Source organism: Rhineura floridana, chromosome 4, assembly GCF_030035675.1.
Source record: "Rhineura floridana isolate rRhiFlo1 chromosome 4, rRhiFlo1.hap2, whole genome shotgun sequence".
In the NCBI taxonomy this organism is placed as follows: domain Eukaryota; kingdom Metazoa; phylum Chordata; class Lepidosauria; order Squamata; family Rhineuridae; genus Rhineura; species Rhineura floridana.
This window is the reverse complement of record NC_084483.1, coordinates 134,895,574-134,911,119: the sequence shown is the minus strand read 5'-3', so window position 1 is coordinate 134,911,119 and position 15,546 is coordinate 134,895,574. Positions and strand designations below refer to the sequence as shown.

Genomic DNA, 15,546 nt, shown 5'->3' with positions numbered 1-15,546 from the left:
AGAAAACAAGGGGAATGTTAGTGATCTGAAGAAAAAAGCAGCCAAAGAAAAACTAAGGCTGAGATGTAGAGAAGAGATACGAACAAAATGGAAAGATAAGGAAGATCTGGAAAGCTAGAGACTATGGGCCAAGGAGACAAAAGGGCATAGGACTATTAAGTCTGGTGTTCTGGTGCAGCTGCTGTATCTTCAGGAGTAACACAGAAAGAGGATTGTGCCAGTTGAGGCAGTGACCTAGCAACCCTACAGCGCCAAGAAGCAATGCAGGGATGGAAGAGGCTGAATTTCACATACTGATTTGATTTACACAGATGCTATGTTTGGTTACAGTTACAGCTGGTGTCATCTGACTTCTGCTATACATCTCTTTTTTACATCAGCTATTCAATTATCTTTAAACTTCTACTTGACTGAAAAGTTCTCCACTGGAAGCAGGGAGGATAAAAGTAATAAAATAAAATTGCAGCTCTGCTTCCACAAGAACATTTGGGATATCTGCTTCTGCAACAATGGACTCCGTGTTTGTGGAAGCAAGGCTTTCACACAAAGCAAATTCACGTTAAATGGGGGTGGGGGTGGGGGAAAGAGAAAGAAACACCAACAGAATTGCAATTTACATGCTTCATCTATGAGTAATTTAGCAGAGATGCAATTACAATTACAACTTACTTATAATTAGGTAATCTGAAATCCATTGAAACCAATGGACAATTAGCCAATGATAATGGTAAGTTCTGCCCACTAAGAATCTAGAACCCAATCCAACATTTTTCTGTGCAACAGGACTGTGTAGGGGGGGAAGCAATTTCTCATCACTGGTGCATGAGGACACCCCATTTCCTTGGTACAGACCATGCTTAGCAAACAGAAGATGCCAGGATCAATCCTCAGCATCTCCAATGACAAGAGCAACTCCTAGCCTCAAACTTGTTCCTTTAGAGGGCATGCAACCCAATCCAGAACACACTAAATGATGGTAAGTGGTAATCACTAAAATTTGTGTCAGACTTCATGATGTGCAAAACACGAAAACTTCCTCAATGGGTCTTTAACCTACTTACATTGAAGACCTTCACCTCCTTCCTACTTCTGATCTCCTCCACAAGCCCCAAAGGCTTTCCTTTAGGCACTGGGATGGTTCCAAGGATCACAGGTCCTGGTCCACTCAGAATATGACGGACAGCTTGAATAAATGACTGGCTGAAGAGCTCCATTTTACCAATCTCATCAATTATGCAGACCTTTTTCACTGCACTGCTGCTGAGATCAGTCTATAAGGAAAAAATACATCTGATCAAAGCACCCAAAAAGAATATTTAGTTGATTTATAGATTAATTAAATCAATATTCTACATAGGAGAAAATAATCAATTTTAAAAAATGGTTTCTTTGAAAACTTTTCACAAAAGAGGAACAGAAAGGCTTTTGCATTTTTTTCAGAGAATGGCAGCTATTAACTAGCTTATGGAATGGCAAAGCTGCATGTTTAAAACTCCCACTAATAGACTCCTGGCTAGTCTGCAGCCTCTCAGCCTGCTGCTCTCTGTACATCTCCAATCGGCCATCAGGGCCAATAGTTAGGGATAGGGATGGGGTTTGGCAGCTGGTTACTATCCCTTTGAATTCCAACAGTCCAGCCTTCAGTACTGATCTGCCATTTTTTGTTCCCGATTGTTTGCGCAATTGGCGATTTGCTGGGGGGGGGTTCCAGTGAAAAAAATAACGATTGGTAACAAAAATGCTAATAAAAATGCTTATGCTGTAGGCACTTATTCCACTGAGTTAAGAATGCATCAGCTTAGAGGAAAGCTGATTCCGAAGATAATAATGTAAAATTCAGAGTGGATTAAAAAAAAATGCCAGTGACAGCCATGTCCCGCCACAAGAGATCAATACCTGTCCAAAACCAATGTGGATTTTATCAGATTATGTCAAAATCCAGTAATAAATCCAATTTAGCAAATATTCTCCCCCATCCCTAGTCAAGGATAACAAGAGTGGGAGTCCAGCAACATCTGGAGAGCATGAGGCTGGAGAAGGCTGTTCTGCTGTGTCCATGTGATTGACCCTTGTTTTCCAAGTCCACCTTGGCCTGGATCCTTACCAAAAAAAAATGACAAGAGGAAATCAAGCCAGGAATTAACAAAAATGAAATTGACTTTATGACTGGCTACATTGTTTCTCCACTTAATAAGTTTTCCCCTGTGCCCCCACTCTCTCCCAGTAACTACATTATTGTTGTTGTTGTTGTTTAGATTTATTTATATATTAGATTAGATTTATTACATTGGATTCCTTTTCACTTCTGGATGCAATTTATGGAATTTGTTTGGGTCTTTGCAGTGTGATCCTAACCATGTTCATTCATATGTGAGTCCAGCTGATTTAAATGAGAGTTGCACCCCAGGAAAGATGTTTAGAATTGGAACCTCACACAGGTCTGGACAAAGCACCTCTCTCCATAAGAGTTCTCACATTCTTTGACATCTCCATGGCATGCCCTGCTAGGAGCCGCTTCCCCAAAGGAACCTTGTAGAATACATTGGACAAAGAGATCTGCCTTTACCCAAGACTCGTTTTCCATATCCAGTCTTTATAACTTTTTTTTTAAAAAATTGAGATATATATGTGAAGTTTTTATTCAACAATATTTAACTAGTTTTACCGCCATGCCTTATGTGGAGGTTTTGAAATCTGCTGTTGTTTAGGTGAAACATCTACCCACTTACCTGAAATCAGTGAGAATGACTTCTGTGTAGACATTTACAGGATTGCACTGTTACATTTTTTTCAAACTACTTTACAATCAAATGTATGAAGAGCTTAAATCTCTGAAATAAATTAGTTTGGCGGGTTATTCTTGCAAAACAAATTATCTGGCCCATGCTAGGCTTGATCAACATTAACTAGAAAAAAGTTGTGTATCTGTTATGCATCATTAACAGTGCAATCCTATGAATGCCTACTCAGGAGTAAGTCATACTGAGTTCAAAGGGACTTACTCCCCAGTTAAGTGTGTACAGGATTGCACTTTAAGATTAAATACCTATTATTCACTAATAGGCAAAAAAAAACCCTTGCGGTTTAAGAATGTACCTATAGTCAACAGATATTTCTATCAAACTTTAAAAAGCAGGGAAATTGGTCAGTTATTGTGAATGCACCAGGGGAACAGAAGACCTGACCTTCTGTCTGAGATATTGTACTGCCCTACACATTTGTAAAAATGCAAACACAATTTGGACTGTCTTTGTCCAATCCACTTGCTGTGTAGCTTTGAAGAATTTGGTAACGTGCCACTGAGCATATGGTGAATGGTGGTAACACCATGCTTAGGAAAAGTGAAACTTACCATGTGGGGGAGAGGATAAGGGTGAGAGAGGGAGGGCTGGAGTGGAGACTGGAGGAGTGGAGAGGGTAAGGAAGAAAGGAGGGGAATGGGGGAGAAAAGGGGAGGGTGTGGGGGGGAGAAGGGAAGGGGAGGGGGAAGAGGAGGAGGGAGGGGATAGGAGGGAGGAGGAGGGCAGGTTTGAACATTTGCATGCTTACTGAGTTCAGTGGGATTTACTACTTTGCAATCATGCTTAGGATATGTGAAACTGACATGGGGAGGGGAAGGGAGGAGAAGGAGAGGGAGGAAGATGGATGGGAGAGGGGGGAGGCGATGGAGGAGAGGAGATTGGGTGGGTGGGCACTGGGCAGAGAGAAAGCCCCTTTCCTTTCCAAAAGGAAAACACTGTAATCAGTATCATTATTTTTCAGGGTTTCCCCCAACCTTTTTAATCTACAAGAGAGATATGTTGTCTCCCACCCAAATTTAAACCAAAGCTGCCCCTGACAACATTCACACCAGAAATTTAGTCCACTTGGTTTCCCTCAAAGAATCTGGGAAGTGCCGTTTGTGAAGGGTGCTGAGAGTTGTTTAGGAGACCGTTATTCTCCTGACAGAGCTTCAGTTCCCAGAATTCTCTAGGAAGAGGGGCTGACTGTTGAGACTTCCCGGAAGTGAGTGCCCAGCTGGTGGTTGTCTCTGAGAGATCTCTGCCTCAGAGGAAGCTTTTTTCAGTTTAAAAGCCAGCCAAGAGGAAACTTTGACTGGCTTAAATGTTCTCCAAGGTAAAGGTGAACCGATCAGATTTTCCACAGGATTTCGTTGAGCTGTCGGCGGCTGGAATTGATCAGGAATTCCCTGAGATAAGAAGGCATACCGATCGGCTGAAGACGGGGTCAGGACTTCCAACAAGCTGTACTGAAAAAAAGCGAGGCTTTTTTTTTCTTCTTAAAAACGTTCTTAACCAGCGAGCCTCCTTCTGTCTAAATCTTATCATTTGGCTTAAATTACTACAGTAAAAGAGATTTGTTTACAAATCAGCAATTGAGAAATCTGGGTGAGTCATACTTTTTCTCTGTTAAATATAATTAAGGAAGAAAGAAAATGTAAACAATTTATTTTTATTTTTTTTACGACAAAAAGCTGGCCTGAATTTGGAGTTATAAAGATTAAAAAACGGATGAGAGGCAATTATTATTTGATGGAAATATATTTTGGACTATTTTTCTCCTTGGATTATTTCTTTTTGGACGAATCTGCTGTTCGTATATGTTACTAATTGCTTGGTGTTGTGAACCAGAATTGTTTTGCATTCCTGGACGTAGATAAGAACTGTGCTGGCCGGACTATAATAACAGGCCTGGAATATTAACTCTTTTGTTGGTGGAGGGAAAAAAAAAGAAATAGACTGCCTCTAGGTTTTGGAACAGTGGTTAATATCAGAAATTAAAGGCTTCTTTTGAGAATGACAACTAGAAAAGCAGCTAAGGCTCAGGAGCGAAGAGGTTCAATTGATCCACAGGAAGGGGCTATACCCCCAGATATGTTTCAAAAAATAATGGAAGGGATTAGTGATCTAAAACAAGAGATGAAAACTGAATTGAAAGATATAAAAGACCAAATTAAAACAAAAGTGGATGAGATTAAAGGGACAATTGGGCAAATAATGGAGGATGCAAAAAATACTAAAGAAAAGGTACAAATCTTAGAGAATAGAACAGATATATTAAATCTGGAATTAGAAAAAAATTTGGACTACATGGCTGTGATTGAATTGAGAAATAAAGAACATTGTTTGAGATTCCGTGCAATCCCTGAGGAAACAGGTGAAGATATCAGAGATAAAATTGTTAATGCTTTAGTAAAATTTTTGGATTTGAATGAAGATCGGATGAAATTTGAAATAGATAAAGTTTATAGAATTAATTCCAGATATGCAACAATGAAAAAAATTCCAAGAGACGTGCTTGTTCACTTTATAAAAAAGACGACCAGAGATATGGTATTACAACAACACTTCAACAATACCTTTAAAATTGATGGTAAGGAAATACTGGTGATGAAAGAAATTCCTATTAGACTTTTACGTAAGAGAAAAGAATATGCTTTCTTTACAGAAAAACTTAAGCAATGCAAAATTCAATTTAGATGGGATGTTCCAGAAGGAGTGATTTTTACATTCAGACAACAGAAATATTGATTGAATACTGTTCAAAAAGCAAGCGATTTCTTGAGAAAAGCTTCAAAAGACATGGAAGAAGATAAACTCAAAGATATGGATATAATTCCTGGGAAACAAAGTCAACAGGAACATGCAGAGAAGGGGAAGGAAGATGATGGATTAAAGGGAGCATCAGGTACATTTTAAAATACACGCTTAAAGATGGATTACAAATATCTAACTTGGAATATAAATGGAGCCAACACGGCGCAGAAGAGAAAGAAAGTGTTTCATTATTTGAAAAAAATAAAATTGGATATAATTTGTTTACAAGAAACTCATATTAAGAAGAAAGATTCCAAATATTTGATTTGTAAAAATTTGGGTGAAGAATTTATTTCGGCTGGATTAAAAAAAAAATGGAGTTGTTCTTTACATTAACCCACAATTGCTTCCTAAATTGATATTACTGGATGATAGTGGTAGATTTGTGGGGGTTGAAATTACTTTACAGGGCATAAAAATTTTGATAGTGGGTATTTATGCCCCCAATGAAGATAAAACAAGGTTTTACACAGGACTTATGGAAAAATTGTCAGAGTTTTCATATGATCATTGGTGTGTCATGGGTGATTGGAATGGGGTAATCTCACCAAAAATTGATAGACTTTCTGAAAAAAATATTAAAGAGACACAGGGTAAATTACCGAAGATTTGCTTTGAATTGATGGAAAATTTAGAATTGGTGGATACCTGGAGATATATAAATGATAATACAAAGGAATTTACTTATTTTTCAGAAATACATAAAATATTTTCGATAATTGATATGATTTGGATGTCTAAAAATCTAGTGAAAGATATTTTTAAAATGGATATATTACCAAAAACTTTTTCGGACCACAATCCTGTGATATTAACTTTCAAAAAAAAATTTTTTGGATTCAGATGGAGACTAAATGAATCTTTATTACAGAATGACAAAGTAGTACAAGAATGTAAGAAGAAATTAAAAGAGTTTTTTGAACATAATTTACATAAAGGAACAAATGAAAATATTGTTCGGGATACAAGTAAGGCATTTATGAAGGGATATTTTATTAAATGTAACTCTGAATTAAAAAAAAAAGAAAACAGAAAACGCAATTAATTTTGGAAGAAATAAAACAAAAAGAGGAAGAATTGAAAAAGAATCCAACTAAAGTTTCTATTGTAAATCAAATTAAAATGTTACAGAATCAAGTATCAATGCTGACAGTTAGAGAAATTGAAAGGAAACTAAATTTTGCTAAACAAAGGACTTTTGAATTTGCAAATAAACCGGGGAAATGGTTAGCATATAAATTAAGAAAAGAACGTCAAAAAAATATTATTTTAAAGATACAAGAAGGAGATGAGATGCTGACAGATAATGTAAAAATCAAAAAGATTTTTCATCAATATTATTCAACATTGTACAAGTGTCAGGAAATCCCATCTGAAAAAATAGAAGAGTATATATCTAAACAGAATTTGCCTAAAATTACAGACTTTCAGAGACAAGCTATTAATGGCCCTATCACGTCAAGAGAGATATCTGAAGCTATAAACAAAATTAAATCAGGAAAGGCGCCAGGACCAGATGGGTTATCTGCAGTGTACTATAAATGTTTAGAGGAAGAACTCTTGCTACCTTTACAGTATACAATGAATTCTATTTTGCAAGAGGGAAAGATACCGGATAGTTGGAAAAATGCTAACATAACATTAATACCTAAAGAAGAGCAAGATTTAACTAAAACAAAAAATTATCGGCCGATATCTCTATTGAATAATGACTATAAAATTTTTACAATGATTTTGGCAGAAAGAATGAAAATAATATTGCAACAATTTATCCAGGAAGATCAATCGGGGTTTTTACCTAAAAGACAATTACGTGACAACGTCAGGAATGTCTTGAATGTGTTGGAATATTTAGAACAACGAAATGATAAACAAGCAGCTTTGATTTTTTTAGATGCTGAGAAAGCATTTGATAATTTGAATTGGAAATTTATGTTTCAGGTTTTGGAGCAAATGGATTTTGGAGACAATTTTATAAAATGGATTAGATCGATTTATACATCTCAGAAGGCTCAGATAATTGTTAATGGAGATTTAACGGATTCATGTGAAATACAAAAGGGTACAAGACAGGGATGTCCATTATCTCCTCTTCTATTTATTCTGGTCTTAGAAGTGCTGCTTAGAGATATAAGGCAAGATAAAAGGATTTCGGGATTAAAGATAAAAAAAGAAGAATATAAACTGAGAGCATTTGCTGATGATTTGATAATTGTATTAGAAAACCCTTTGGAAGGAATTAATGTATTGATGGACAAATTAAAAGAATTCGGACCGTTAGCAGGATTTAAGATCAACAATCAAAAAACAAAGATGTTGGTGAAAAATTTAACTTTAAGGGAACAGAAAGAGTTAATGGACAAGACAGATTTTACAATAGAGAAAAAGTTGAAATATTTAGGTATCATTATGACAAATAAAAATTCAAAGTTGTTTCATAATAATTATGAAAAATTATGGACAGAGATTAAGAAAGATCTGCTAAGATGGGATAAACTACAATTGTCATTAATGGGTAGAATATCTGTGATAAAAATGAATGTATTACCGAGAATGATGTTTTTGTTTCAAACAATACCTGTAATATCCTCTGATTTACCTTTTAAACAATGGCAAAAAGATATTTCTAAATTTGTTTGGCAAGGAAAAAAACCAAGAGTTAAATTTAAATTACTACAAGACGCCAAAGAAAGAGGAGGACTGGGATTACCAAATCTGAGACTTTATTTTGCTGCCTGCTGTTTAGTCTGGATAAAGGAATGGATTTTATTGAGGAATAAAAGACTATTGGATTTGGAGGGCCATAACCTGAAGTGGGGATGGCATGGATATCTATGGTATGACAAAGTAAAAGTAAATGTAGACTTTAATAATCATTTTATAAGACGTCCTCTGTTGAAAATATGGAATAGATATAAACCAAGGTTTTATTCGAAAATACCATTATGTGTCTCAAGTCAAGAAGCGTTTTACAGAAGACAAATGGCTGGAAAAGAGAAATGGTTAACTTATCAAGAACTATTACAAAATGTACATGGAGAATATATAATGAAAGAGAGAGAACAACTGATAAAGGAAGGATATAGTTCTCAATGGTTTGCCTATTTACAATTGTTAGAAAGATATAAAATGGACAAGAAAATGTATGGGTTTGAAATAAGTAAATCTGATTTTGAAATAGGTTTGTGTACAAATGATGAAAATACAATTGCGAAAATGTATAAACTCTTGCTGAAAATGGATATGGAAGAAGAACAAGTAAAAGAGTGTATGGTAAAGTGGGCAAAAAATTTTGGTTATAACATACAAATGGATCAATGGGAAAATATGTGGAAAAAAGGCTTGAGATTTACATTATGCTATAATCTTAAAGAAAATTTCTATAAAATGATGTATCGTTGGTACATGACTCCAGAAAAGTTGTCAAAAATGTATAGTAATGTTTCTAATGTTTGTTGGAAATGTAAACAACAAGAAGGATCATTTTATCATATGTGGTGGCTGTGTAAAAAGGCAAAATCATTTTGGGCACAGATAGGTAGGATGATGCAAAAAATTCTAAAGATAAATATTCAGTCAAAACCAGAATTTTTTTATTGGGTTTTATGGATAAACAAATAGAAAAGAAATATGGAAGAATAATATTATATATGATTACGGCAGCAAGATTATTATATGCACAAAAGTGGAAAATGGAATCAACACCAACAATGGAAGACTGGCTATTGAAATTAACGGACTTAGTAGAGATGGATAAATTGACATGTTTACTTAGAGAAAAATCGACAGACACATTTCTTAAGGAATGGAAGCCTCTCTTAGACTTTTTGTTGAAAGATCAAAATAAAATGATGATATTGGGATTTGATGATTAACTAAGATAGCCTATGGAGAAAAGTGATCCTGTATGTATATATTAAGGGACAGGTTTGATATATATTATATACTTAGAGCTGATCTGCGACAAATCGGAAGTCAACTATTTTATTTTTTTTCCTTTGTTGTATTGTTATGTTTTTGTTGTTTGACTTTGTTTTGTTTGTCTTTTGAAAAATTTGAATAAAAATTATTTTAAAAAAAAGGAAGAGGGGCTGACTGTTAAGCCACTCTGGCCAGTGGAGCTCTATCAGGGGAATATGAGCCTCCTGATTAGCCAAACCAAACAGCTGTTAGGTTTTTAGAACACTGAAAGTTGGTTCTTACTGAGCACGCTTGCACATATCATTGACTCCAATGTTAATATTCTTAAATTAAAAATCAGCCATGCATTTTTAAAAAACTGTTAAACTGCAGAAGATGGAGGTACGAGTATGGAGCAAGCTCAGTAACAGGATTACAGGTACTTTGATTTTTAATTAATCTCAGCAAATTATGAAACCGCTGACAGAAAAAATCCAAGAGGGGTCTGGATTTTTTTACTCTTGTTTTAGACTGAAACTGACAATTCTCTCTGAGTGTTTTGTGTATCGCCATGAAAACTTAAAGGGCTGTTAAGCAAGCATTTCTGTGTTCAGGACTAATCTTGTAAAATTTTGTTTTGAAATGAGTTTATGGGAAACAGCAGAATGCCATGGGGAGGTATTTTCAATTTGACATGGCAGAATGCTGTATAATTACCTTTGCTGCTAATTCTGAGATCACCAATTTCTTTGCCAAACTAAATTTCTACAGTGCTTGCCCATGCCTTTATGTTCTTATGTGTCTTTATTTATCTGTCTGCCACGTTCTGGTGCTCCACGCCCGCCTCCCTCCATTCAAAATAATTTTTTAATTATTTTTATGCTAGCCTGTCAACATACATGAACCTGCACTTGCTGAAATAATGGTTGCAAAAGCTAGCTAAACTGGTATTATTTCATCCCCAGGTTTTATCTCACTGTCCAAGCCACTTCTTACACTGCTGTTAAATACTCGATGATGCTTTTTATAAGGAAAACGACAGGTATTGCCTTTGTAAAGTCATGCTTAAATAGATGAATGTTCATATGAAATGCTTTGTGTCTGGATAAGCTCCATGGAATAAACTAGTTATGACACAGAATATTTTATCAAGAATTTTCAAGACATAAAGTGTTTGTAATTCATTAACTGATTTATTTTGGAACAACATTTACCTAAAACCTTAATGGTGCTGAATAAGAGCAGTCATCTAGTCACCCATGTAAATATGCAGATTTGTGCTCTACTCTTCCTCCAATGGCATTTTAGCTTTCCAATAGCACTGGGAGGTATGTTAGGGAGATTGAAAAATACTTGCTCAGTTTTATAACTGAACAGGGATTTGAACATGTACACTAAAGGTGGGAACCTGTGATCCTCCAGATGCTGTGGGTCCACTTTTGCTCTGCAGCCTGCCCCTCTTGGAAAAGTTTCCTCTTCCATGCCATGAGAGAATATGTGTGTGTGTGTACGCGCGTCTGTGTGAGTGAGTGAGTGAGTGAGTGAGTGAGTGAGTGAGTGTGTGTGTGTGTGTGTGTGTGTGTGTGTGTGTGTGTGTGTGTGTGTGTGTGTGTGAGAGAGAGAGAGAGAGAGAGAGAGAGAGAGAGAGAGAGAGAGAGAGAAGGGGTGGGGAAGAATCTTGCAGAGAGCCATGCATAGAGGAGCTCAAAGGGATAGAAGGATGGTGAGAGGAGGAAAGCCCATAAATCAAATGAAGTGAAAATGGAAGGGGATGATCTCTGTAAGCAAGCAGCTCCAACCTGTGTTAATAGGCTAGGGTGAGGGTGGATAGGGAGAGGGGAAACCAGAGAGAGAGAGAGAGAGTTAGTTATGTAATCCTGCATTGTTGCAAATTCTTCCCCCTTTTCCTCTGGCTCTCACTTTTGGCTCTGGCCCCATTCACCATCAGCCTTCAACAGATTATCCCCAATGGAATATGAGTGAAGAACCCAGAGATCCTTAAGAGAGTTCTTACCATTCTCTGTACCCTGGCACACCCTGGAGGTTACTACACTAGGAAGACCAATTTACCTGGGCATCTAAACGCCTGACTTTTATCATTCGGATTAAACCCACAACAGAGCAGCCCAATGCACTGCCACCAACTACTGAATATAGAGCAGGAGGAGTCTACCACAGCTTGGCTAGAGGGTCCAAAGCAGAATGGGGTGTGTGTGTGAAATACTATAGGATTTTCAGACTACCTTTGGATTAAACCACCAGCTGTACTTAAACAATGAAACAACAATGAAACAAAGTTTAATTTGTTAACAAAATATACAGAACATGGTATTGCCATTAATGTAAATCAACAACAAAAGGTTGCTCTGCCACTTGCGCTAACTACTCCAGTGGCTAAGTACCCATGCAGGCTTGATCCGATATTTTCTAAGACACAAGAGTACACTACCTAAAGAGTGAGGCATAATCGCAGGGTTGTGAAAGAACTACTGCCTTTTACATGTGTTACGTACATAAGCTCCCTGAAAACACAGGATTATGCATTTTCATTTCACTAAAATCTCATGACCACAATTTATTCACCAAAAGCCATGGTTTTCCAGCAATTCCAATATATGACTCACATTTCTCAACAAAGGAAGAGCCAACTGTTCAAATGAAGTTAGATCCACTACATATTGGCCAACACGGTATTCACACCTTGCTGCTGCGGGACCAGAGCTGAATAAAGAAAAAATAATAATAAATATGGTAAACAATAAAGCACTCTAGAAGTCTCTTTCTTAACAGGTAATCCTCAGATCACATAAGGCTTATAAAAATGTATGCCTCTGCTTGTCATGCCCCTTTCTTCCCATTAAAATGTCCCCACGCTTTTCTGAGATGCTCCAGGTGGTTGCTAGTATCTCAATCCTGGCAGGATATATGCATGGTATCATAATGAAACATGGCAACCAGAACCAGAAAGTGATGGCTACTAGGAGCACAATTCTACAAGGACAGATGCCCACCCTGGGGTGATAAACAAAGGAATTGGACTGGCCAAAACATCCAATATAATTGCTCTAGATATTTTTTGTAAATTTTAATTGGAAGTACAGTTCTTTGCCATTTGCACTGCACTGGACACTGATTGTCCCTCTCTTGCTTCTCATTATTTTATGCCCTAATATATTTCTTGATTACAGTAATATGGGTTTTTTTTGCCATGCGGCAGTAACAAATCAATGCATTCACACTGATGGTCACCACGTAAGTGACTTCATAATCTTATTCACTTCTTCAACTGTTCACCCGATGCCAATTACCCTTGAATGTGCATCACAGGAGTCTCAAAGGACATTTGTGCATTCTACAAAGGCCTTTGCAAATTAGGTGCCAGAACGTATCTTTTAAACATCAGTACCCAACTCGAGATAAAACTCCTCTTCTTCCACTCAGCGTGACAACATCAAATCCTACTCTCCTGCCACCTTCTCTCACTTCTTCTGTGTAAAATCCATCAATAGGGACACTGGATGATTTTAAAATTTCAGTGGCCTTCTGGATCAACGTTGTTTTTCCAATTCCTATAACAAAAACAGTGTTATGCCTCATTTTCAGTATCACTGATGTGCAACAAAACAACTAAGCAACAGCTTAGGACTCTTTTGTCTCCTTCTTCCTAGCTCAAGCGCACATTGCCCTTGCAACGGATGTGGTCTCCCAGTGACAATCTGAATTGGAAGTTCTGCTCAAAACAATTCACCATGCACACCAGAGCCATCACTATTGCTTATTATGCCAGAAATATGAGGCGGAAGATGAAGACACAGCACAATAGGCCTGATCCACCTGGCAAATATTCCTATGCACCATGATTGGGATAGAGATTATTCTCCATTTGCTTTAAGGAAGGATAAATGGTTAACCCTGCAAAGAGGAGAACCACTTGCATTTTGGAGCTCCCAGGCAAGTAGAATATTAGGTAATTACACAGATATATGTCATCTTTTTTGGGATACGTTCCCAAGTATCAGTTTCCAAAGATGAAAGGGACATTTTGTAAAAATGCAAGAACATCTGCTTAGGTATTTGTACCCCCCCTTAAGAATAACCTCAAAAGTGATAAATGAGGTCTATCATCTCAATTTCTGCATCATACAGAATGCTACATGATAAAAGGGTTTTGCTTATTAATATAACCTCTACCCACCCTGAGCTCTATTGCTGTCATTTATATAATTATATTAACATCCACTGATAAATGACTGTTTCCTTAGCTCATAATTTAAACTTTCATGAATTCAATTTACTCCAATAAAGTAGGAAGACAGTAATAATTGTACATTATTTAGATTTGACATACTAAATCATTTTTAAAAATTAAGTCACACAAACTAAATGTTAATGGGAAGAATGGGTGCTTGCAGTTTAACTGATGGACAAACAACCTTTCAAAACCTGCAAGGATCAAAACATGTGGCACAAGCTTTGAGGAAAGAAAAGGAAATCAGCCTTAATAATAATACTAATATATGAGATCTATAAAATACTTACATGTGTTTTATCAAATAAATCCAGTTTTGTATTTCTTCTGTAAATAACAAAACTATATGGTTGAGCACCTCCCCAATCTCCGAGCGGTGAGATTGCAGGGGTCCCTGTGCTCAGCCAGGGTTTGCTTTCCTTTGGGAAGAAGGTTAGTGGAGACTGTGGTGTCTTTATGAAATATGGTTTTTTATTTACACACATTCCAACCTGAGCTTAGGATGGAGGGGTTCAAGGCATCAGCAGTCCAATATCCAGCTTTCCCATCAGTGTTACAGGAGGCACCCCAAAGCCATAGTGCAAAGAGCCAGTCTCCCTCTGCCTGCCTCCAGTCCCCAGCAATTCTTCCGAGACAACTAAAAACACAAGCCTCTCCTAGGCTGGGGGGGGGGGAGGCTTCTCCTGAAGAGTTTCAATAACAAAAGGATCTTCCTGGCGCATTCACCAGTTGCTGGGCACCTGATAGACCCATGGCCACTCTATTTGTTTAACAAAAGAAGCTCATCTGACCAGCAGAGCGAGTTTCTTTCCCCCCAGGTGCAAGTCTCCAAATCAGAGGCTGGAGGGGACCCACAGGGATCATCCATTCCAACCGGAAACTCACAACAATATTTTAATGGTGTACCTTACGGGACCCCCTCTAGGATGCACACCTTAATGTGGTGAGGGAGTTTGAGAGTATCAAAGAAGCTGACAGCAATGCTGTCAGGAGTCTAGACCAAGAGGCTAGACACCTAGCAGGGGCACCCAAGGCAGAATGGTCAAAGCTGAGACACCACACTAAGATGCATCCAGACTCAGAGGAAGGCAATGGTAAACTACCTCTGAATACCTTTTACCATGTAAACCCTATGAATAGACTATCCAGAATGCAACACAAGATTGTGCTGGAAGATGAGACCACCAGGTCAGATGGCACTCAGCAACTTACTGGGGAAGAACAAAGGACAAGTACGAATAGTGCTGTGACTAATATGCAACTGGGTCAAAGCCAAACGGAAGCCCAAAAGCTGAAGCACACAGATGCAAAAGGAGAGTCCAGAGTTTACAATATGAGAAGCATGAACCAGGGAAAGTTAGAAATTGTCAAGCAAGAAACAGAACATATCAATATTACAATACTTGGCATGAGTGAATTAAAATGGATGGGTATAGGACACTTTCAAAATGGCAACTACAAAATATTTTATGCAGGAAATGATAAATTAAGAAGAAACAGAGTTGCTCTAATAGTGAGAAGTGATGTAGCAAAAGCAATTAGGAGCTATCAACATAACCATCATACAAGTCTATGCTTTAAGGGCAAACACAGAAGAACAGGAAATGGAGAAATTTTACACAGAAGTACAGAAGAAATCGATTACACATCCAAACAGGATGCTCTGATAATCATGGGGAACTGGAATGCAAAAGTAGGGAACAGAGAAGAACTAAAAATTGTGGAGAAATGGGGCTTAGGAGATAGAATTGAAGCAGGAGAGAGACGTATTGAATTCTGTGAAGCCAATCATTTGTTTCT

The 15,546-nt window shown here is 37.3% G+C and overlaps 1 protein-coding gene across 2 annotated transcripts in view; it reads right to left on the bottom strand.

Moving 5' to 3' along the window:
• Positions 1–15,546, bottom strand: part of NTPCR (nucleoside-triphosphatase, cancer-related) — a 29,454-nt gene that overhangs the window by 5,902 nt on the left and 8,006 nt on the right. The window contains exons 2-4 of one of the 2 annotated variants that reach the window (XM_061624505.1): positions 12,904–13,066; positions 12,122–12,218; positions 1,062–1,271 (exon numbers count right to left, since the gene is read on the bottom strand). In XM_061624505.1, the coding sequence (XP_061480489.1) occupies positions 1,062–1,271; positions 12,122–12,218; positions 12,904–13,066 (470 nt within the window). Of the gene's footprint in view, positions 1–1,061; positions 1,272–3,780; positions 4,250–12,121; positions 12,219–12,903; positions 13,067–15,546 lie in introns of those variants that run through there. The other variant, XM_061624504.1, reaches the window with a different exon arrangement.